The sequence below is a fragment of the Cynocephalus volans genome, chromosome 10 (assembly GCF_027409185.1).
Source record: "Cynocephalus volans isolate mCynVol1 chromosome 10, mCynVol1.pri, whole genome shotgun sequence".
NCBI classification, from domain to species: domain Eukaryota; kingdom Metazoa; phylum Chordata; class Mammalia; order Dermoptera; family Cynocephalidae; genus Cynocephalus; species Cynocephalus volans.
In genome coordinates, this window is record NC_084469.1 from 97,298,697 (window position 1) to 97,322,479 (window position 23,783).

At 51.8% G+C, this 23,783-nt stretch overlaps 1 protein-coding gene across 1 annotated transcript; it reads right to left on the minus strand.

Annotated features, from left to right (window-relative positions):
- Positions 1–18,992: 18,992 nt before the first annotated feature.
- ZNRF4 (zinc and ring finger 4) lies at positions 18,993–22,594 on the minus strand. Its single transcript, XM_063109970.1, is given in 3 exon segments — positions 18,993–20,165; positions 22,355–22,442; positions 22,521–22,594. Coding segments are annotated over 3 exon segments (1,335 nt in total).
- Between the last annotated feature and the right edge of the window lie 1,189 nt (positions 22,595–23,783).

Sequence of the window (23,783 nt, forward strand, 5' to 3'; positions counted from 1 at the left end):
ACTTGTGTGCTTTAGAATATGTTATACATCATTAAAAGGGAGAGAGAACACTGAGAGATAGGTGAAGACAGAAAGAAAAAGTGAGAAATAGAGACAGACAGGAGAGAGACAGATGAAGACAGAAAGATAGAAATTAAGAGACATAGAAAGATTGAGGAAATTGAGATGTAGGAAAAGAGACAGAGTCAGATGACAGAGAGACAGAGACAGAGAGAGGAATAAAGCGAGGAGGGAAAAAATGAGTTTCAGAGCAGAAAGGTAGGGAGAGGAAAGTTGGGAACAAGAATTGAGGGAGAGAAGGCCAAAGCAGAGGGGAAAAGGAGGAGGGGACAGGCAAATGACCCAAGAGACGAGGAGGCAGGGAGCAGCTGGGAAGGCCGGGAAGCCAGGAGCCGTCGCACACGAACATGTCCTTAATTGTAATTACACGGGAACATTTAGTTTGTAGATGCAGCAGAAATGAAAATGCTGTGCCTTGCTCATTAATCTAATGGCTGTTAGTCAATCACTCTTCAAAAGGGACTCTGGCTGTGGCTGCATGGGGGGGGGGGGGCGGGTAGCCCGCCAGAGCAGATCCAAAGAGATGGTTTTAAACTAATGATACCCTTAGGGGGAGCTGGAGGGGTGGTTCTGGGGAGAGCAGAACTTCTGCAGAAGTCCGGGCTGGTGAATTTCAGAGCCATGCAGCCAGTCTACTAGCCCTGAGGTCAGCCACTGGCGAGTGGGCGAGTGGGCGAGTGGGCGTCCCAGCAAGGCTGGGTTAGGGGAGATACAATGTATCCAAGAGGGATCAAGCAGTTCTTTAACTCACCCAGGGTGGTTGGGGAAAGACTTCCTAGAAGAGCTGACATCATAACTGTGCTTAGTTGGAGGCAGGCAAGCACAAAAGAAGGGAGAAAGGCCTTCCAAGGAGAGAGAACAGCTTATGCAAAGATTGAGAAGGAAACATGCCGACAGCCACTGTATGACTGTGACTGGGTGGGCACTGGGGGGAGGGGTGAGCTAGGGAAGTCAGCAAAGGCCAGACTACACAGGGCCTTAATAAGCCATAGTGAGGAGACTGGACTCTGTCCTGAGGGCGATGAGGAGCCACAGAGGATTCACAGCAGATAGACACAAGTTCAGATGTATATTTTTAAAAGATTTGGGGGTCAATTATAAGATTTTTTACTTACTCAAAAAGAGTGAACTTCCCTGACCTGGAGGTATGCAAGATTCAGGGGGATGAGGGGGGATTTCAGTGTTAGGCCGATGCTGAGACTGAGATTGCAGAGTTGGGGTTAGCCAGGAGGGTGAGATGCATAGAAAGGTTCGATGTTTTACTAATCTCACTTGGGGGTCCACTTGGTCCTCCTGCTCTGAGACAGTGAGGAATAGGGGGTGTGAATGACTCAGGAGTACAGGCGCCAGAGCAGGAGGTTTGAGTCAGCGCCGAGTGTATACCTCTCCCAGCCACGCTCAGCTGGGGTGACTCACTCATTCATTCGGCCTTGAGTGTGGGCGCCTTGTGGGGGTGGGGGAGGAAAAGGCCACCCAACTATCCCACTACTACTCACCGCTCCTGCTCATGGCGTGCCTACTGTAGGTCAAGTCGTGTGCAGGAACCAACAATTCACCTCGCCCCAACCCAATACATCTAGAATGAAATCCACTGGCTCCAAAATGTACCTCCATCTTCTCCACTTCTCACCCCCTCTGTGGCTCCCACCTTGATCTGGCTCCAGCATCTCTCACCTGGACCAACACAGTCACCTCCACCCTGATCCCCCAGCTCCCCACCTTGATCCCACAGTCTCTCCCTCCTACAGCAGCCAGAGGGTGAACACCTGAGTCAAGTCCTGTTCTTCTGCCCACAGCCTTCCATGGCTCCCACCTCCCTCAGGGGTAGAAGCCCAAGTCCTCCCCCATGGCCTACAAGATCCTGCACGCCTGCCCCCCATCACCTCCCTGCCCTCCCCTCTTCCCTCTCTTCTTGATCTCTCTCCTCCAGCCACACGGGTCTCCTGGCTGTTCCTCCAACAGGCCAGGCACAGTCCTGCCTCAGGACCTTTGCACACGCTGGTTCCCTCTGCCTGGAACTCTCTTTCCACAGATCTTCTCACAGCTTCTTTATTTCCTGCCTAAACATCACCTCCTCTGGCGAGCCCTCCTTGATTGTCGGTCTAAAGTGGCATTCACTCACCACCCCCTTCCCTCCTTGCTTTTATTTTCTTCATGTACTATGTTCTTCCGAAATGACCCACTGTGTCTATCGGTTTGCACAAAGCTGAATCAAGGCCTGCCTTGCACAGCCCCCAGCACAGGGCCCAGTACACAGTAAGTGCTCCATATGTGCTTGTGCCTGATTGAGCGGATCTTCGCAGCAGCACCCGGATGTGGGAACTTTTATCAATCGCATTTTATGCAGTGGGAAACTGAGGCTCACAGAGGTGGAGTTCCCCCCCAACCACTGACCTGCAGATACTCCTAGAAAGTCTATGGCCGTGTGTGCACCCCAGAATTCTGTGGGGTGAATGGTGGTTTCTCAGGCACAATTCAGCAAAGTGAGGTGTGTTTTTTATTTATTTATTTATTGGTGGCAGCCTGGTATGGGGAACCGAACCCTTGACCCCAACTGAGCTAACCGGCCAGCTCTTGAGGTGTGCTTTGACCCGGGATGATGGCATCTGTCTACACTGTCTTGGGGACACTGTGTGTATAGGGGGAGCGGTTTGATAAAAGAGCCCCTGGGAGAGGGGCTACTAATTTAGCTGGGGGAGGGGACGCTTTCATTGCCCTTCTGCTCCCCTCTGCCCCAAGATCGGCCTAGGGATGGCCAGAGGAGGGGACCCGCGTGGTGGGGGACACGAAGTGAGGGGCGACATGCTTCTAAAGACCTACTCATCGCCCGGCGGATACTGCAAATTCCGCAATTCACGCGCTGCCTCCTGTCCTCTGTCCTCTCCTCCTCTTCTCGCTGGTCCAAGCCACCTCCCCCGGGTCTCCGCGAGCTGGCGCCCGGCTCCCGCCCACCGGGAGCCCGCAGCCAATGGCCGCGCTGCCTGATGAGGTAATGCGCCCCCTCCGCGTTCCCATTGGCCGGCTTGGAGCCAGTTCTCTGGTCGCCCCCAGGAAGGCCGACAACGTGCGGGGCTCGGGCACGGCCCCAGGGTGGCACCTGCGGACGCCCCCTGTGCTGGGGGTCCCCCACCTGCCCCTGTCTGGACTCAGGCCTTAGCGAGGAGGGTCGGGAGTGGCATTTGGGGACCTCTGCCCGACGCCTCCTGCCCCCAGGGACGGCCTGATCCTTGGGTACTAGCAGAAGGACAGAAGACACTTCCACACCCCCAGCCATCAAAGAGCCCTGAGCTGCCCATTCCAGACAAGTGCACATTTATCGAGCGCCCACTGTGTGCCAGCCCGCCGCCCACGAGGGACACAGCGGCGGCGAAATCAGCCCCGGGTCCCTGCGCTCCCGGGGCTCACAGAATAGTGCGGAAGGAGGGACACACCAGCGGTCACTTGTCCTTGCCCCTCAGGGTCAGCGCTGCGGACGACGGTGGAAAGGGGTGGCAGAGGCCGCGGCGACTTCCCGGCCTCCGGGCCGCGCTGTCACTGGCAGCCAAGCCAGGCGGGGATGACAGAACCGTGGAGGGGAGGAGTGGCCCCGGCCCGTGTTCCCTGTGGGCTCTCTGTTCGCGCTGCGTTCGCCCAACAAGCGTTTATTCCGTTCCCCCCCCACCCCCAGTGGCCCTTGTTTCGTGACCTTCTGTCCTAACTTGCTTACCGAGGTGCAGCTTCCACACCGCGCGCGCATGCATTTTTACCTAAGCGCGGGGTCCTTGTCACCAGCATTCAGAGGGACATTAAGAACCAGGGCCCCGAGTAGGGGGCGGGGAGTGAAGTGAGTCCTGTAGCTACGAGGGAATCCTGTCTTCTATTTGAAATGTAGGTACTGTGTTCATCTTGATTTTCTTTTTGCATTCATTGTGATGTTTCAGAACTTTGCAGTCAAATGGGACTTAGCTGGATTGCTGAGTTTTGTGTGTGTGCTCCCTGAAAGTTGGCGCCTGAACACAGTTTCTCTCTTACCCTGTCTTAGCCCAGGATAGGACATTCCACCACCCCCAGAAGGTTCCCGTAGACCCCCTCCCATTAAATGTCTCTCCCGCCCCAGATCTATCTTTTTACTCTTACTTTAAACATTATCACTGTTTAGTTTGCCTATTTTTAGAACTGATTTAAACGGAAGCCTGCAGGACATCGGCTTTTGAATCTGGCTTCTTTCACTCAGCATAACGCTTTTGAGATTCATTCCAGGTGGGTGCATGTCCCAACCGTCCATGCCTTTCTGTAGCTCAGTAGTATTCCAGTGTCGGGACCACACTTGGTTTACGTCGTCACCGGCTGATAGACATTTGGGGTGTCTCCTGTGTTTGGCTGTTGCAAATAAAGCTGCCACGAACGTACTCACACACGTCTCCCGGTGGACATATGCTTTCGTGTCTCTTGGGTAAACACCTAGTAGTGGATGGCTGGGTTGTATGGTAGGTGTGTGTTTAACTTTTTAAGAAAATGCCAAACAGTTTTGCAGAGTGGCTGTACCATTTTGCATTCCCACCAGGAGTGGGGGAACGTGCCTGTGAGTATACGTTTTTGGCACTCATATATATATATATATTTTTTTTTCCTTTGGATCAGCTTGAGTGAGGTGTAATTTAAGGATACAGTTCGATGAGTTTTGACAAATATATACACCTGTGTGACCGCTACCCTCCATCAAGCTATTGAGTGTTTTTGTCACCCTGGAAGGCTCCTGAAAATCATTTGCTTTTAATTTATAAACAGAATGAGGGAGAGAAAGAATCTTACCCCTTCTCTTGTTTTCTGTGCTTCGTGCTTAATTTTGAAGTTCCACCCACATGCCTCCCAGTAAACATCTTTCTGGCTTTCTCAGAGGAGAACCGCTGGACTATGGAGAGCCCATAATCTTAACTCACTCGAGTCTTCTCCACTCTATTCAATTATTATTTTTAAAATTTAACAAATGGCTACTGAGCACTTACTGTGGCCAGGTGACATTCCAAGCACTTTGTATAAATTAAATATACACTAAGCTATTTATTAATCTTCCCTCACTCCCCCTCCCAACAGCATCACAATGAGGTATTTTGCCATCCCCATTTTACAGATGGAAAAACTGAGGTGCAGAAAGATGGTGTCACCTGGCCCGGCCCCACAATTCCAAAGTGGGCGGAACTGAGTGTTGGAAGTACTAGCCAGAGCAATCAGAGAAGAGAAGGAAATAAAGGGCATCCAGATTGGAAAAGATGAAGTCAAACTGTCCCTGTTTGCAGATGACATGATCCTATATATCGAACAGCCTAAAACCTCTAAAAAAAACTCTTGGAATTGATAAATGATTTCAGCACAGTAGCAGGATACAAAATCAACACACAAAAATCAGTAGCATTTCTTTTCTCCAATAGTGAACATGCAGAAGGAGAAATCAAGAAAGCCTGCCCATTTACAATAGCCACCAAAAAATTAAAATACTTAGGAATTGAGTTAACCAAGGATGTGAAAAATCTCTATAATGAGAACTACAAACCACTGCTGAGAGAAATTAGAGAGGATACAAGAAGATGGAAAGATATTCCATGCTCTTGGATTGGAAGAATCAACATAGTGAAAATGTCCATACTACCCAAAGTGATATACAAATTCAATGCAATCCCCATAAAAATTCCAAAGACATTTTTCTCAGAAATGGAAAAAACTATTCAGACATTTATATGGAACAATAAAAGACCACGCATAGCCAAAGCAATGCTGAGCAAAAAAAATAAAGCTGGAGGCATAACACTACCTGACTTTAAGCTATACTACAAAGCTATAATAACCAAAACAGTATGGTTCTGGCATAAAAAGACACACTGACCAATGGAATAGAATAGAGAATCCAGAAATCAACCCACACACTTACTGCCATCTGATCTTTGACAAAGGCACCAAGCCTATTCACTGGGGAAGGGACTGCCTCTTCAGCAAATGGTGCTGGGATAACTGGATATCCATATGCAGGAGAATGAAACTAGATCCATCCCTCTCATCGTATACTAAAATCAACTCAAAATGGATTAAGGATTTAAATATACACCCTGAAACAATAAAACTTCTTAAAGAAAACATAGGAGAAACACTTCAGGAAATAGGACTGGGCACAGACTTCATGAATACGACCCCAAAAGCACGGGCAACCAAAGGAAAAATAAACAAATGGGATTATATCAAACTAAAAAGCTTCTGCACAGCAAAAGAAACAATTAAAAGAGTTAAAAGACAACCAACAGAGTGGGGGAAAATATTTGCAAAATATACATCTGACAAAGGATTAATATCCAGAATATATAAGGAACTCAAACAACTTTAGAAGAAGAAAACAAGCAACCCAATAAAAAATGGGCAAAAGAGCTAAGTAGGCATTTCTCTAAGGAAGATATACAAATGGCCAACAGACATATGAAAAAATGCTCAACATCACTCAGCATCCGGGAAATGCAAATCAAAACCACATTGAGATACCATCTAACCCCAGTTAGGATGGCTAAAATCCAAAAGACTCTGAACGATAAATGCTGGCGAGGCTGCGGAGAAAAAGGAACTCTCATACATTGTTGGTGGGACTGCAAAATGGTGCAGCCTCTATGGAAAATGGTATGGAGGTTCCTCAAACAATTGCAGATAGATCTACCATACGACCCAGCTATCCCACTGTTGGGAATATACCCAGAGGAATGGAAATCATCAAGTCGAAGGTATACCTGTTCCCCAATGTTCATCGCAGCACTCTTTACAATAGCCAAGAGTTGGAACCAGCCCAAATGCCCATCATCGGATGAGTGGATACGGAAAATGTGGTACATCTACACAATGGAATACTACTCAGCTATAAAAACGAATGAAATACTGCCATTTGCAACAACATGGATGGACCTTGAGAGAATTATATTAAGTGAAACAAGTCAGGCACAGAAAGAGAAATACCACATGTTCTCACTTATTGGTGGGAGCTAAAAATTAATATATAAATTCACACACACACACACACACACACACACACACAGAGACACACACACACACACGCACACAAACCGGGGGGGGGGGGAAGAAGATATAACAACCACAATTATTTGAAGTTGATATGACAAGCAAACAGAAAGGACATTGTTGGGGGGAGGGGGGGAGGGAGAAGGGAGGGAGGTTTTGGTGATGGGGAGCAATAATCAGCCACAATGTATATCGACAAAATAAAATTTAAAAAAACAAACAAACAAAAAAAAAAACCAAAGTGGGCGGAACTGGAATTTGAACCTGGCCTCCAGCCTCTACGCTCCCATCAGCTGCAGACCCACTTGTCTCACCCACAATTCCAACATCCGAAAAGCTCCAAAAGTAGACCTTTTATTCATCATGCTGGCTCTAAAATTTATTGGATATCAGGACCTAAACTGACCTTTGGGTATTAATAACTTTTATGTATCCCATTTACTCTGAATATTCCCATTATTGCTACTGCATTTGATTTGGGGGGAGAGAGCAGGCTGCCCCAAGTCCTGCTGGCTGAGTGCATCTTATCAGCATCCTAAAATCTCGAACATTCTGAATTCCAAAACACATCTGCCCCCAAGGGTTTCAGATAAGCTGTATTGTCATTTATTGTGTGCTACAAACTCTTCCAGGCACTGGTGATCAACACAGACCCAGCCCTCATGGGGCTCTTGGTCCAGTGGGGGAAGAAGACAGACAGGGTACCAGGTGGTTACAACAAATGGGTGACTAGAGCTGTACTAGGGGGATCATAGACATGGTAGGGGCCCGGAGGAATCACCTGACTCAGGCTGGGGCATTAGGGAGGCTTCCTGGAGGAGGAGATGTCTGAACAATGACCTGAAGGTTGAGAAAGGAGTAGTGAGGGAGGAAGGACAGGGTTCTAGCAGCAAACACAGCTTGTGCAAAGGCCCTGGGGGGCTTCAAGGGCCTGAGACCTGTGCTGCAGGGCTGCAAGGTATCCTGGGAGGGGGGAAGAATACAGAGGTCCATCTTGCCTTTCCCATCTACATGGTGAGGCCCCTGGAACCCTCCTCTGACCCCAGGGAGCCAAGGCTTGAGTCTCTGTAGTCAGCGGGCCTCCAGCAGGCACATTGCTCGTCTCTGCTGGATTCCCGGGGGCTCATCTTTGCAGCCTGCAGGACCTCATTATGTCCTAACAAGTACAGGCAGCCTTTGCCCTCATCCTTGATGCTGGGGCGACCCCCCTAGGGGAGACTGGGGTGCAGAGGCCTGGGCTGGAGGTCTCACTCTATCCAAGAACACTCCCTGGGCCTTGGCAATTGGCTGATCTGAGGCTGAAGAATTTTCTTTTGGAAAAAGGCTCCTCTCTGTAGCAATCTGACATCTTTGTGGATCGATTGTCCATTTCCTCTGATCCCAGGCTGCAGCCAGAGACTCCACTCTTTTCTTTCTCCACCCGCTCCATTCTGTTTATTGGTCAATCACATCACCTCTGCTTACAAAGTCTATCCCAAATCCACCCACGTCCCCCCATCTTCTGCCTCCACCTGGTCCAGCCCCATCATTGACCACTTGAACCACGCTGCCTTCGCCATCGCCCCCCACTGTCTGTCCTCCTTGCAGCAGCCAAAGGGCACCTGTGAGCATCTGAGTCAGGTCCCCTCCCTTCTCCACCCACAGCCCTCCATGGCTCCCACCTCCCTCAGGGTAAAAGCCCAAATCTTCCTCAAGGCCCACCAGACCCAGCCCAACCTGCCCCTATCACCACTTCCCTGCCCCCCGTCCCCTCGCTCACCCTGCTCCAGCCACACGGGCCTCCTTACTGTTCCTCCCACAGGCCAGTTATGGTCCTGCCCCAGGACCTTTGCAAGTGCTGTGCCCTCTACCTGGAGGGTCCTTCACCCTGCTGTGAAATTTTCACTTACCACTTTTGCTTTAAAAATTTTATGTCAAGGACGTAAATTCCAAGAAGGCAGTGACTATGTCTATCTTGGCCACTGTTGTGTCCCCAGCTCAGTGCCTGGCACACAGTAGGTGCTCAATAAAGATGTCTTTCACAGTGGAAGGCATTGATCATGGAACCTCAGGAAAAAAAGCCTGTGTTCCCAAGTCCCATCTGGGAGCACTTGGCCGTGAACACCGATAGAGATATTAGAAGAAAAAACAAGCCTCCAAATTTTGGTCGCCTCCCTCTGCCTTTAATTATTTTGTCGACAAGGCTCACAATTCAGCAAGTCAAGGTGGCATTTGAGAGGGACGGTTCCCTTTAGCGTAGCTGACAGCTAATTTGTGGGAAGTTTAATTACAGGCGGCGTTAATTAACTGGCAGAGCGCTGGGCGAGGAAGGCAGCCATCTGTTCCTAAAAATGTCCTCCCCTTCTGGGCCTGGCTGGGAGGCTGTGAGGGGTGGGCACAGAAGAGGACAGGGTGTGGGGAGCAGGCGGGGACAGAGGAGGAGGAAGGAAGGGGGACCAGGTGATGAATCACAGCCCTCACCCCACTTCCTGACACTGTCAGGGCTGAGATCTTGGCGGCCGGCCTCCTTATGGTCACCACCAGTGGCCTCTGGGAATGGCAGTAACAGTTTCTGGGAATCCGCCTCTCACTGGTTGTATCACTAGGAGCAGAGGGTGTGGGATAAAGGAGGTGAAAAGCACACTGTCCTTGGCCCACATTGGAGATGCTTGGCACCCACCAAAGGAGGTTGGGAGGAGGAACTGGGACAGAGTCAGGGCTCAGGGATGCCCTAGCAACCTGGCCTGAAAGGCGTGGATCACTCTGCCTCTCGTCCCACCCTTCAGTCCTTCATTCTGATCGTTCTTCATGGGGACGGCGTAGAAGTAGCAAACAGCTTCTGGAAATGGGATTCTTGGATGTGAATTCCAGTTTTGTCCCTTCTGAGCTGTGTGCCCTGGGCCAAGTCACTTAACCTCTCTGGGCTCAGTTTCCTCATCTGGAAAATGGGGTTAATTATAACAGGACCTTCTTTCATTTGTCTTTCTAGAATAGTCAAGCCCAGGCACTTTCAGGCTGCTGACGAGAGCTTTGTTGTAAACTTGAAGTGTCATTATTTGTTGTAACTGGAAGTATGTATGTGTGTTAAAGTGGGGGGAGTTTTCAATAGGGTCAAGAACTCCTGTGCAGGGGCTGGCCAGTTAGCTAAGTGGTTAAGGTGGTGCTGATAACACCATGGTCACAGTCACGGGTTCCATCCTTGTACCATCCAGCCACTAAAAACAAAACAAACAAACAAAAACAACTCCTGTGCTTTCTGGGACTCTGAGCCTTTGCATATGCTGTTCCCTCTACCTGGAACACCCTTCCCATCCCTGCCCAATACTTCCACTTGATCCTGCAAGGCTTGATGCAGATGCCTCCTCCCTGGGAAGCCTTCCCAGACCCTCCAGGCTGAGACAGGTGCCTCTCCAGATATTCACAGAACCTGCGTGTCCCCCATCACAGCCCTAATCACCCTGCCACTACCTTGTCACTTTCCATTCACCCCACTGGACCGGGAGCACCAGGCAGGCAGGGACTGGGTGCCCAGCACAGGCCTGGACAAGTAGGTAGTCAGCATTTGTATGGACAAACAGTTGGAGCTCTGACCTACTCTCTGGGAGGTGAAACCAGTGGAAGTCAAAGTCAGAACCATGTAAAAATGGAGAAGAGCGATTCGTGTGCGGGAGTGAGCTCCCCATCGCCACTGGCATGCAAGCACTGGACAGCACTGGTCAGGGGTTCCATTGTGAAGGTGGACTCCTCGGCTCACGTTGGGATTCCTTTCCATGATCTGTGATTTCATTTCCCTCCTGGAGCTGCAACAAAGGCGGAGGAAATGATGTGGTCCAAAGGCAAGGGGGAACCTCAGTGGGATTTTGTGCAGGGGAGGGATGCGCTTGGGCTTGCACGCTGCTGTAGCCCTGTATTGCTCCATGTTTGTTTCCCCTTCCAGCCAGACCCTGAGACAGGGCCCCAGCTTGTCCCCCAGGAATGGCAGCATGGGCCAGACGCCCAAGGGTGTTAACAACCCTTGTTGCAGTCAGGTTGTTGGCACCAAGGCAGAGACCAACTTCAGAGTTGGTCCAACCAGCCTGCCCCTTCCTTTGCAGGGCATGTCCCTGTTCCATGCCCCAGTTTCCCCACAGGTACGATGAAGGTGAAAATAACTCCCACACTGCAGGCTCATTGGGAGTTATGGAGCACAGGGCTGGGTCCCTGGGGAGTGTTTAATTCACTTATTCATTCACTGAGTATTCATGAGCATCTACTGTGCACCAGGCATGTTCTGAGTGCACTGGGGACAAAGCCCCCTCAATTGTGGTGCTCAGAGTCTATTGGAAAAAACAGACAATAAAAAAGTAAAAGATCAGAGAGTTTTAGATACAGAAGAGAGAAATAAATCAAAATAAAGAATAAAGAGAAATGACGCTCCTTGGGGTGGGGGAGTTGCAGCTTTAAAGGGGGTGTGGGGAGACCTCAGTGAGGAGGTGACATTTGAGCTGAGAGCCAAAGGAGGCAAGAGAGGAATCTATGGGGAAACATCTGTGGGAAAAGTGTCCAGGCAGAGGGAACAGCATGTGCAAAGGTCCTGAGGCAGGACCGAGCCTGGCATGTGGGAGGAACCGTGAGGAGCCCATGTGGCTGGAGCAGAGTGAGCGAGGGGGACAGAGGGAGGAAGGGAGGGCAGGGAGGGGACAGGGCAGGTTGTGCAGGACCTGGTGAGCTGTGGGGAGGACTTGGGCTTTTCCCTCCGAGGAAAGTGGGAGCCATCGAGGGTTGTGGGCAGAGGAGGGACAGGACCTGACTCAGGTGCTCACAGGTGCCATCTGGCTGCTGTGGAGGCACAGACTGGGGGGACAGTGTGGGAACTGGGAGACCAGGGTGGAGGAGACTGTGCTGGTCCAGATCAGTGATGGGTGGTGAAAGCAGAGGAGATGGATAAGGGGGTGCATTTGGTATAGATTTGAGGAGCTGAGCCCATGAGACTTGCTGGGGGATCAATGTGAGGGGTGGGAAGAAAGTGAGACCCTAGGCTAAGAGGAATCGCAGGTTTCTGTCCTGAGTGCCTGGAAAGCTGCTGCTTTTCAACATTCCGGGATCCTTGAAGGGGCCCTTTGGAGCTCTGATACCCACACACAGTTGGCGCAGGCCTCTGGGGGAGGGGGTCCTCAGAGACGGGCTTTATTCCTGGCTCCCCCACTGCCCTGCTGTGTGACCTCGGGCAAGTCTCTTTCCCTCTCTGGACTCAGTTTTCCCAGCTATAATTGGGATGCACCTCATTTCTCAGCCAAGGGCTCTGCCTCCAGAATTGGCCCATTGTCACTCCTCCACGTCCCCCCATCAGCTCTTGTTTGGACCAAGCCAGCCATCTCCTGCCTTCTCTCTCCTCCTCACTCGGCCCCCATCCGTCACTCTCCTCATCCAGCAAAAACCTTGAAAAGCATTAATCAGCTCCCAGTGGCAAAAGACTTGAACTGCCACTTCACCAGAGAAGAGACACAGATGGCAAAGACGCACGTGCAAAGAGGCTCGATGCCACTAGTCACTGGAGAAATGCAAATGAAACCGCAAGATACCACTTCGCACTCACTAAAATGGCTAAAGTGTTTTAAACCGACTGTACCAAATGCTGATGAGGATGTGGAGCAACTGGAGCTCTCCCACGCTGCTGGTGGGAATGCCAAATGGCACAGCCCCCTAACTTCTTACAGAGTGAAACATTCCCTTACCCAACAATCCAGCAAGCCTGCTCCTAGATATTCATCCAAGAGACATGAAAACACTTGTCCACACAAAAACCCATGCACGGATGTTTACAGTGGCTCTATGCATAATCTCCAAAGACTGGAAAGCAGTCCAAGTGGTGAATGGTTAAACACACGGTGGTATGTCCATACAGTGGAATACTACTCAGCAATAAAAAGGAAAGTCCTGGTACATGCAATAATAGGGATGATTTGCAAACATTCTGCTGAGTGAAAGTAATCAGAGCCTGCCTGCTGAATGGTTCCATTTATAGGACATTCTGTAAAGGGTGCAACTACAAGGACAGGGGCTGGGAACAAGGACCAGGGGCTTGGTCACTGAAACATTCCCAGCAGAAGACAAAGGGGCACAAGGAAACATTCTGGGGAGATGAGACTGTTCTGTGTCTTGACCGTGGTGGTGGTGATGTGACCACGCCTTTGTAGAAACTCAAAGAATTCTAAACTAAAGATGATTTTTTTGTTGCATAAATTATATTCCAGTGGGTGTGACTTTAAAAAACCCCACACATGACTCCCTATGTGACGCTGGTCTCAAGTTCATGTCTTAAAGACCTTGCTTCACCAGCCCCTGTCTCCTCTCTGCCTTCCTCTCCGTCTTCCCCTGTCTGACTCTCTCTCCTCTAGCCCGCTACCCTCCTCACGATTTCCTGCCTCAGGACCTCCACACTTGAAATTCCCTCCGTCTGGAATGCTGCTTCCCCACATCTTCCTGGGGTTCAATCTTTCCCATCCTTCTGGCCTCTGTTCACTCGTCACCTTCTCAGAGAAGCCCTCTGTGATCGCCTCTAACTAAATCCACCCCCACATCACCTGCTACCCTGACACCCTATTGCATTTTCTTAACAACCTGTAGTTAACTAAACAGCAAACTCCCTGATAGTGGGGCTCTCTCTTGGTCACAGCAGTGTCCCCAGTTGAGCACCCAGCACATAGTAGGTGCTCCTCATGGGTCAAGAGGCAGCTGAGTGAAAGAATAAAGTGCTCGGATCCTGGCTCAGCCCCAACATGCTGTGTGGCTTTGGGCAACTTGCTTAACCTCTCTGTTCTTCATCTGGAAGGTGAGATTGACATGTTTCTTTCTCAGGGACACGGGGAGGTCTAATACAGCAGGAGGGGAGCAGGAACCATCCCTGGATACCTAGAGTTCCTTAAGCAAGAGCCCAATGATGAAAAGACAGATGATTTTCACATTTGCAGATGCTTCCTGAACCTGGTCCTGCCCAGCTCAGGGCGTGGCCTCAGAGACATCAGGGGATGTTTGTTGTGAAGAAGAATTAGCAAATCAGTGATACACAATGAAATGCCTTAGCTTGGTGATTAAGTCCTCAAACATCCCAGCCCTCCCTTCATTTTGGCCCTAAGGACTGAGGATTTGCCATTCTCCAAATCGCACGGAAGAATCGACTGCACGTCCTGGCCTTTGCGCATGCTGTGCACCCAGCATGGCCAGGTGTGCCCTTTCCCCCAACTCCTACTTTTCTTGGCAAGCTCCCTGCTTGTCTTTCAAGCTCCCTCTAATGCTCCCTCCCCCAGGAGGCCTCCCCTGAGCCCCACTCTCTGGGATCCCCCAACCCCGGCTGTCTGGGCCCATCTCCCCATAGCGTGGGGCTCCTTGAGGGCTGGGCAGGTGCCCAAGAGCTCTTGGGATCCCCAGCATTTCTCAGCATAAGTGTGAGAGTACCACATGGGGAACCCTAAACAGTCGGTGAATATGTTCATGGAGCCAGGGGTTCAAATCCCAGCTCGGTCACCTTCCAGCTTTGTAGCCCTGGGTGAGTCCCATCCCCCTCTCACAACTCAGTTGCCCCCTTGGGAAAATGGGGGTATACACAGGAACCTGGCTCAGGATGCAAGGAGTTTGTGTAGGAAAGCGCAGCCGGGCACCCAGCAGGCTGGTGGCTGCTGCAGCCCCTTGCCTCGTTGAGGCTGGTCCCCCTCTTCTGAGGCTCGGTTTCCCCATTTGGCTACATTCCCTTTTAGACACAGATGGGGCACTGCCTGAATGGGCAGGAGGGGGCCCCCGCTGGTGCTGACGGGGAACTGCAGCTGAGGCGGGGGCCGAGGGGCTGGCACAGGCCAGCCTCATTAAGCTGGCAGTCAGTCCTTGGCAGCATCTGCTTTCTTGGAGGCGGCTGGAGAAGGGCCCAGGCCTGGCTGTTGGAGGACTGAGGAGGCTGGGATAAAGCAGAGGCCCTTTCTCAGAGGGGGCAGGATCTGAGTGGGGGCAGGGAGCTCTATGAACACTTATTAAGCACTCACCGGACGCCAGCCCAGGCTGCTCAGGGCCTTTGCTGATGCTGTTCCAACTGCCAGGATCACTTTTCCTTTTCATGGTGCCGATCGCTGCTCATTCTGATCTCAGTCCAGAAGACACCACCTCCGGGAAGCCTTCCAGATTCTCTGGAATGGCTCAGGCACCTCCTTTTGGATTACAACTGGGCTGTGGGCAGGTCACTTAGTTGGTCAACAAATGCTGATGGAGCAGTTAGTAGGTGGCAAGCACTGTACTTTAGAAAACCCAGCAGCACAGGTGTTATTACCATCCTCGTTTTACAGGTGGGGAAACCGAGGCTCAGAGAGGTTGAATGGTGGAGTGAAGCCATCTGGCTGGGGACCTGGTGCACAGCAGGACCTCAGTAAGAGCTGATTTCCATCCCCAGTGACAGTGAGCTCACTTCCCCCTGGAAGGAGGCTCAAGCTAGAGGTGTGGAGATTCATTCATTCCTTCACTAATATGTATTGGGCAGCCATGCAGTCCAGGTTCCACAAATGTGTCCAGGTGACAGGCAGTGCTGGATACCCCTGATATCTGTTCTCTCCTCTTGCATGGTAATAGAACCCCGTGTTTTCATCTGGACAGTTGGTCACTCAGAATAGACTACTTTTCCCAGCATCCTTTCAGCCAGATGTGGCCACTTGACTAAGTTCTGGCCAATGCAGTGTGAACAGAAGAGGCCTGTGGGGTTTCTGGAAAGTGTCCTTAAAGGGAGAGGGTGAGCCCTTCCTTGTCTCTTTCTCCTCATTGCCTTGAATGCAGACATGATGGCTGGAGCTCAAGCAGCTGCTTTGTTCCATGAGGAGGTGGTGCCATAAGATGGAAAGAGTCCAAGCCCTGGACACTGTGGAGCCTCCCTGCCATCCCTGGACTGACAGTTCACGTTCCTGAGCAAATAAGCCCTGTGTGCTTAGCTGCTATGGGTAGGTCTTGGATCCCACAGCCATGCCCAAGCTGGACTGCTACATTTGTCCCTCCCTGCTGGGCAGCCCCAGCCTCTGAGAGCCATCTACATGGTCAAGGCAGTGGCCCCTGGGTAGTGTAGCCTCCATTTGTGGCATTTGATCAGGGCAAGGGGGTGTCACCAGGCTGGAAATGATGTCCCTCAGAAAGTGGATGGGAGGTCCTCACCACAGAGCCTTGGTCCCCCAGGAATCTCATGCGGGAACCTCAGCCCACCTTCTGGTGCCCCCACCACACACACACCAGAGCTATGACCGAGGGCCCATGCTGTGCTGTCATCCGTCCAAGAAGGGAGACCCGTCCCCTAAGCCACCTCGGAGGTTCCCAGCTACATCGTGAAGTGCAGACAGCAGAGCACAATTCGTAAGTTTTTCCATGTGTAAAACAGGAAACCTCTGATTGAAACACGAAGATGTGCTTGCAACCCACCAAGACCAGCCTGCCGGGTTCAAATCCCAACACCACCCACATGACTTGGCCACTCTGGGCCTCTGTTGTTGTCTCATTTGGAAAGTGGGGACTTGGAAGTATTGCTTAGAGGGATTTCCTCCAAATTACTAAAACCCTCCAACGGTTTTATCCAGCACTTCAGAATAAAATCCAAATTCCTTACCAAGCTTTACAAGGTCTGCCTGCCCTGCTCCCTCACACCCCCTCCCTCCCCTCCCTCCTCTCCCCCTCCTCACTTTGCTGCAGCCACACAGGCCTCCTTGCTGTTCCTCCAACACTCCAGGCTCGGTCCTGCCCCAGGACCTTTGCATGTGCTGTGCCCTCTGCCTTGAACACCCTTCATGCACGACCACCTCCTTCTTGCCCTTCCAGCCTCAGTTCTAATGTTCCTTCCTGACGCTTCTAACCATCCCCAAGTTCTCTCCATCTCATCACTCCTTTGTGTTTTATTCCTAGCATGTATCTGCAGCCGAAATCTCCATCTCCCACTCTGGAATATCAGCCCCACAAGAGCAGGGACTCTTCACTGCTGTGTCCAAGTACCTGGACACAGCACCTGGCACAGAGTAGGTACTCACTGGAGGTTTGCTGGGCTTGCATCTGAGTCTTGCACGTGACACCTGCGTTCACACCGTTCCACAGGAAGCTGTAGAGATGACCTTGACCCTCCTCCTCCCATGGTCTCACCTGGTGGCTACTTCCCGTTGGTGCACAGCCAAGCAGCCCCCTGTCTCCCACTGTCCAAAAGACCCCTTAACGTGGCCCAGCCTTCCTGAGGAGGGGAGGCTCTGGAAGCCAAAGGAGCACCTTAACTGCTCACTGTAAAATTAAACCACCTCTGATCTCGTCTCTGAACCCAACTACAAATTCACAGGAAATATCAGTGATGGAAATTAATGTGTTAAGCGACAGCACACGAACATGATTGGGAAAATCCAGACCGGGAGCATCACAGTGTGAATGATCCAGTTGCTTTAACAAATAAACTGCAAGAAGGGCTGGCCGGTTAGCGAAATGGTTAGAACACAGCTTTGTAACACCAAGGTCAAGGGTACCCTTGGACCCCTGTACCAGCCAGCTGCCAAAAAAAGAATAAATAAATAAATTGCAAGGAAAAATTAAAAGAGAGAGATGGAGGGAGAAGCTATCGAAGAAGAAACTTAGGAGACCATCCACAAAACCAGACTATATCCAGGTCCCGCTTCAAACAACCCAAAAAATATATGTCATAGAAGAAAAATGGAAATGTGAGCTTTGTATGGATACGAGGGGTCTTCAAAAAGTTCATCGAAAGGTCCCTGTTATCTTTTAATTCTATTTTTCCATGAACTTTTTGCAGTATCCTCAGATTTGATGGTATTAAAGAATTGTTATTTTAAACACGATATTGGCGTTTGTGAGGTTGTCTTTTAAGAGGTTTTATCTTTTAGAGCAGGTTTTCTCCCCCTGGGCTCTGTGCACATTGGGGGCTGGGTCATCCTCTGTGGTGGGGACGTCCTGGGCACTGAGGGTGCTGAGCAGCGTCCCTGGCCTCCACCCGCTCCATGCCAGGAGAACCCCCACTCATGACAACCAAAAACATCTCCAGACATGGCCCAGTGTCCCCTGGGGGCAAAATCTCCACACCAGTTGGAGCTACTGCTTTAGGGACACAAATGGAAATGTCTGCAGGTGAATATAGTGTCTGGAATTTGCTTCACAATAACAAGAGAGAAAGGAGTGAGTGGAAGAGACCAGAGCGGCCATGAGGGTTAAATGGTTGAATCTGAGTAATGGGTACATGGGGGGGTGTGGGGGGTCATCATTCTGTTCTCTGGACTTGGGTGTGTCTGGCGTTTTCCATGATAAAAAGCTTGAAAACTATCACATTGTACCCCATAAACATTTCCAATTATTTAATTATTAAAATTAAATGATTACTTTTTTAAAGAAGCCTGAAGGATGGACAAGTCCAGACAGTCTCGAGCTTAGTTCATTGTAACGCACCCGTGTGAGTTTCTTCCTCGTGGCAAAGGGACTGTGGTTCTGTAAGATGTGACCGGCGCGGAAAACCCCGTGAAGGGGATTTGAGAATTCTCCCTAGTACCTTTGTAACGTTCCTGGAAATGTAAAGTGATGCCAAAGTAAGACGTTTATTTTAAAAGAAAAACTTTAAATGGAAAATAAGTAAGAATGTCAAGGAACAGCCATCCGAGTGCCCCGGGCTGGACTCTGCACGTCCACGTCTTATGGCACCATGACCACAGCAGCCCTAAAAATACCCCCAGCCCTCATATTTCCTCACTCACCGCAGAAACCAAGAGCCAGCCCAAGGCTCGGCTGCCATGGGGACCCCACCTGCAGCCCCAGCCAGAGGCCAGGTGGCCGGACAGCAGCCAGAGCGAGAATCCGCCTTCAAACCCACTTTATTCTCTCCAGACCAGAAACTGTCCTCAGTGACATCCTCCCTGCCCCAGATCTCCGCCGGCCAGGGGCTGCGGGTCTCAGGAGGGTCCCGGGGACCTGTCAGAGGTCTCAGCCACCCCCAAAGAGGTGGCACTGCAGCGGTGATATGGGCTGGCTCGGGCCAACAGTTCCAGCCTCCGGGAGCGCAGCCGGGCCTGGATGACCCAGATGGGGGGCTGGTGCCCAGGCAGGGAGGGGCTCTCGTCACTGAAGCTGTCAACAGTAGAGTCGGAACCATCTTCAGTGCTGGCCACCGACTGCTTGCACATGGGACAGGAGCGCTGGGCAGCCTTGGAGAGCCAGGAGTTGATGCATTTACAGTGGTAGGTGTGGGAACAAGGCAGGATCTTGAGCCGGTCCCCCTCCTCGTATTCGTCCAGACAGATGGCGCACAGATCGTTGTGACGCGTGAAGGTGCGGACCTGGGCCTTCTGGCGGGTCTGGGTCTTGACCACTGGCTCGCGGGTCAACCAGCCCCGCAGCCAGAGCCACAGGTGGCGCAGGACCAAGAGAGTGGACAAGACCAGGGCCAGGGTGCGGCCCAGCACCCAGGAGACGGCCAGCACTGGGTGGCAGTCCAGGTCGGGGCAGGGTGGGTAGTCTGGCAGCAGGAGGACGTGGGCCGGCTTGTGGCAGCGCATGATGACCCGCAGGTCCTGCGAAGCGGCCTCGCCCACGAACACCGACGGGATGGAGATCTGGCGCCGCAGGTCCTCGTAGACATGGGCCATGTGCACCAGGTCGTCAGAGCGGACGTTGTGCACGATGGCTGCCTCGAAGCCGGCCCGCTGGGCGTTCAGCACCTTGAGGTCAAACGTGCAGTCATAGCGGCGGATCAGCGCGATGGCACCCAGAGAATGGTTGCCCAGCCGCGGGCCCTCGATGGGCTGGCACGCGTTGGCTGGCTTGGCCTCCATCAGGTAGCCCCGCACACCCTCAGGGGCCAGGGGGACCCCAAACAGGGCTGGCAAATCTGCAAAGTCCACCGTGCTTGAGTTGTCATCCAGGATGGCCTGCACCACCGCCCCTGAGGGCACCAGCAGCACCAACAGGACCAACAGAGCCTTAAAGGCCATCAAGGCCAGGGCTGGCCACTGCCGCCCCATGGCCACTGCCTCCTCTGGCCTTGTGCAGCTAGGTCCCACTGGGGACGGCAGATGGGAGGCCTTCAGGCATCTCTAGGGCCTTCCAGGGGGGCTGTGGCTGGGGTGCTAATGAAGGGGAGTTTGAATGGGCGGCTCCCAGGCAGTTTCTCAGAGCAGCTGGACCTGGGTGGCTCTAGACTGAAGCTGCTCCTGACGAAAGCCCAGCGTGCATAGTGTCTTGTGGGGCTGGTCTCAGGAGCTGCTGACCCACGTGGCCTTGCTGGCAAATGACACTGAGGCCAGGAGCTCACAGGGTTCTAGATACCTCTGGCCTCTGTGACATCATCCAGTTACAACCTGCCACCCAAGCATCCCCAGATACCTGGGCCTGGGGCCGATACAACATTCCTAGGTCCCTGACTTGGGGGCCCTGGGCAGCCTCTGGAAAAACTTCTTGAAAGCTCAGAGCATCCTCAGCTCCTGGACCCAAGGAGGCCCAGGGGTGCTGCAAAGTAGGCTGGTGGCCACCGGCAGCATGGACTCAGCACACACACTCGTCTGCCAGAGCCCCACTGAGGAAAGTGCCCATGCTACCCCCGTCTGAGAGTCCCAGAGGGACCCAGACTTGTTCAAGGCCCCTCCCCACCATGCAGTCAGCTCTTAAAACCCAAATTCCTCCCCCTCCTGCCACCCTCCCTGTCACTCACTCTGTTCCAGCCACATGGATCTCCTAGAGATTCCACCAACATACCAGGTGAGGTCCATCAGCACCGCAATTTGCTCACCTCCAGAATTTTGCAAATGCTGTTCCCTCTGCAGGGAACAGAATTCTCTCCCCTCAACCCACTTTGCCAGGCTACCATTCTTTAGGTTTTCTCTGTTGGCCTAATGCTTCCTGGAGCAGCCCTCAGCCGGTGACAGATGGGAAGTGTTGGGTAAACAGCCCCACCCCTTGTTCCTCTGTTGAGACAAATCTGAGGCTTGTTCTATGGTGTCTGCCAGAGGTCCCTAGTCAAATGAGCCCCAGAAGTCACCTTCTCATCCATGCATCTTACACGTCTTCCTTCTTTCTGGTCTCACTTCTCTCCTCTCTGAGACAAACCTTTTGCACTGGGTAGTGAGTTGACCTGTGGCCTCAAAATGGGATGTTGAAGTCCTAACGCTAAGGTGAATGGGACCTTATTTGGAAATAAGGTCTTTGCAGACATAATCAAGCAAAGATGATGTCATACTGAAGCAGGGTGGGCCCTTAATGTAATAGGACTGGTGTCCTTATCAGAAGAGACAGAGAGACACACAGGAAAGACCGCCACATGACAATGAGGCGGAGGTCAGAGTGATGGTCTTCAAACCACGGAATGCTAAGGGTTGCTGGCAGCCACCAGAAGCCAAGAGAGAAGCATGGGACAGAGTCTCCCGTAAGGAATCTGTGAGGCTTCCAAGAGCTCACAGGGGAAGGGACAGTATAAGGCACCATTATAAGTCTAATTTTCTTTTTCTGCTTCACCCCTGCGGCCCTCCCTAAACATCTCTAGCAGGGACCTCTGTCAGTGATGCCTGGAGGGGATATACTGGAGACGTTCTGGCTCCTCTGACTGTTAGACACAAAACACGTGTCCAACGGCAGGAAGGGATGTGTCCTGTGTTTACCCTCATTTCCCCAGAAGCTGAAGACATATCTCCTTCCTTGAGTGCATCTCCTGCTAAATCCCACGCTGGGCTTGCCCATACATGGTCGGGTATACAATACACATACGTACACAAGGGGACTGTGATTCAGGAGACCAGTGAGGTCCCATGGGACGGGGGCCAGGGGTGGGAGGAGGAGTTCAGGGTGAGCCTGGGGGCTAGGGGTGGTCTGTGAGGGTCAGTGATAAATCGCTGCTAAACTGACCCGCAGGCCAACTCGGACCTCTCTCTCTCTCCTTTCTCTATGTATCTTTCTGTCTGATTGTCCTTCTGTCTCTTAACGAATCTCTGTTAGACTCTCTCTCTCTCTCAACTTTTGCTCTGTCTTAGTTTTTCCGTGTCTTTGTATCAATATCTCTGTTCGTCACCCTCTTCCTGAGGCTGCTGTGTGTCTCTGTCTTGCTCCTCTGTTCCCCATTTCTCCCTGTGTCTGTCTGTCCCTGTCTCTTTAAGCACGTCTCTCAGTCTGTCCCTCTGTCCCTCTCCCCTTTGGTCATTCTGTCTAACGTCCTCTCTCTTCTGCTCTCTCTAAGCGTGTTTCTTTCTGCGTGTGTCTCTGTGCATGTCTCTCTAGGTCTATGTTTATCTCTGTCTCTCTCTGCCTCCCTGTCTCCCCTCCCCAGCACCGTGCCCGTCGCCTGTCCCGTGGTTGATATGCACTGGATTTTGGCAGCTTGAAGGTGCAGGATGCTGTCTTCCTGGATCCAGATGAGCCTGAAGGGGTGAGAGGGGCAAGTTAGGTTGGAGGCCCCTCGTTGACTGGGGGGAGGGAGTCTCTCTCCCTCCCGGCACCTGAGCTTCCCCAGCTGTAGAAGGAGAGTGATCCAGGCAGAGCCAGTAAACGTCTTCTGGACACAGTTGCCCATGGGCCCTGCTGTCACCCTTTGGGCTTGGAGCTGTGATCTTCCCCATCTCTCCCAGGAGGAAGCTGGTGTACAGAGAGGGGACAACCCCCGGCCAAGGGCCACAGCTGAGAAGAGGCTGGACCAGGCCTCATCGTCCCCGCTCCCCTGCACCAGACTTCCCAACCCTCCTGCCCCGCTGGTTTCGTCCCATCTGGACCCCGGCCAGGCTGGGTGTCCGGCTGCAAATTAGACACATTTGCTGTCTGAGGTCAGACAGCTTCTTTTGTCTTCTCTCCTGTCCTGCTCCAAGGTCCCAGATTTTGTGCCAGGAACATTAAACTTATGGAGACAGAAAACACTGCCGGGAAGAGAGATCCATCTATACAGCATGACATCCTGGGCTTGCACATGCCCCACCACCTTGTCTAGTGGCCCACATTCTGCACAGGGCTCATGGTGACTAGGGGTTGGGAGAGAAGAGACACACACCAATGGGCCACGCTGCCTGGGGCCAGATATTATTGTATTCCACCTCCTCATGGATGGCAGGAGAAGTGGAGTCCAGAGAGAGGCAGGAACCAGCGTAAGCTCACCCAGTGAGTTGGGGACAAAGACTCAAATTCATGTCACCTGATTCCAAGGGGCTGGCATTTCCTAAGTCTTATCTGGGTAACTCAGGAGTCAACAAATGATGGGCTAGTATTTGTTGAGCACCTGCTGCATGCCAGGCCCCGTGCTGAGTGTTCATGACACACTGACCCATCTAATCCTCCTATCAGCGCCATGTGGTAGATGCCAAACCCATTTCACAGATGAGGAAACCGAGGCCCATGGACTTCAAGTATCCTGACCCAGGTCACAGAGTTAAAATAAGAGAGCCAGGATGTAAACAGGGGCAGTCTGACCCCAGGGCCGGCCTGCCTTACTATGACACACATGTGCCTGTCCTATTTCTGAGGACCTACTGTGTGCCGGGCATTGTGCTAGGCACTAAAGATACAGCAGTAACAAAGACAGAATCCCTGACCTTATACAGACTATGATCTAGCTGGAAGGAGAAGAGACGTGAACAAAAAATAAACTAGTGAATAAGCTAACTATGAAACTAAGCCATTTAAATGCTGTGAAGGAAATTGAGCAGGAATTGTGATTGAGAGAGGGCATCATTAGCTGGGGAGGTCAAGGGAGATCTCCCCAAAGAGGAGACTTT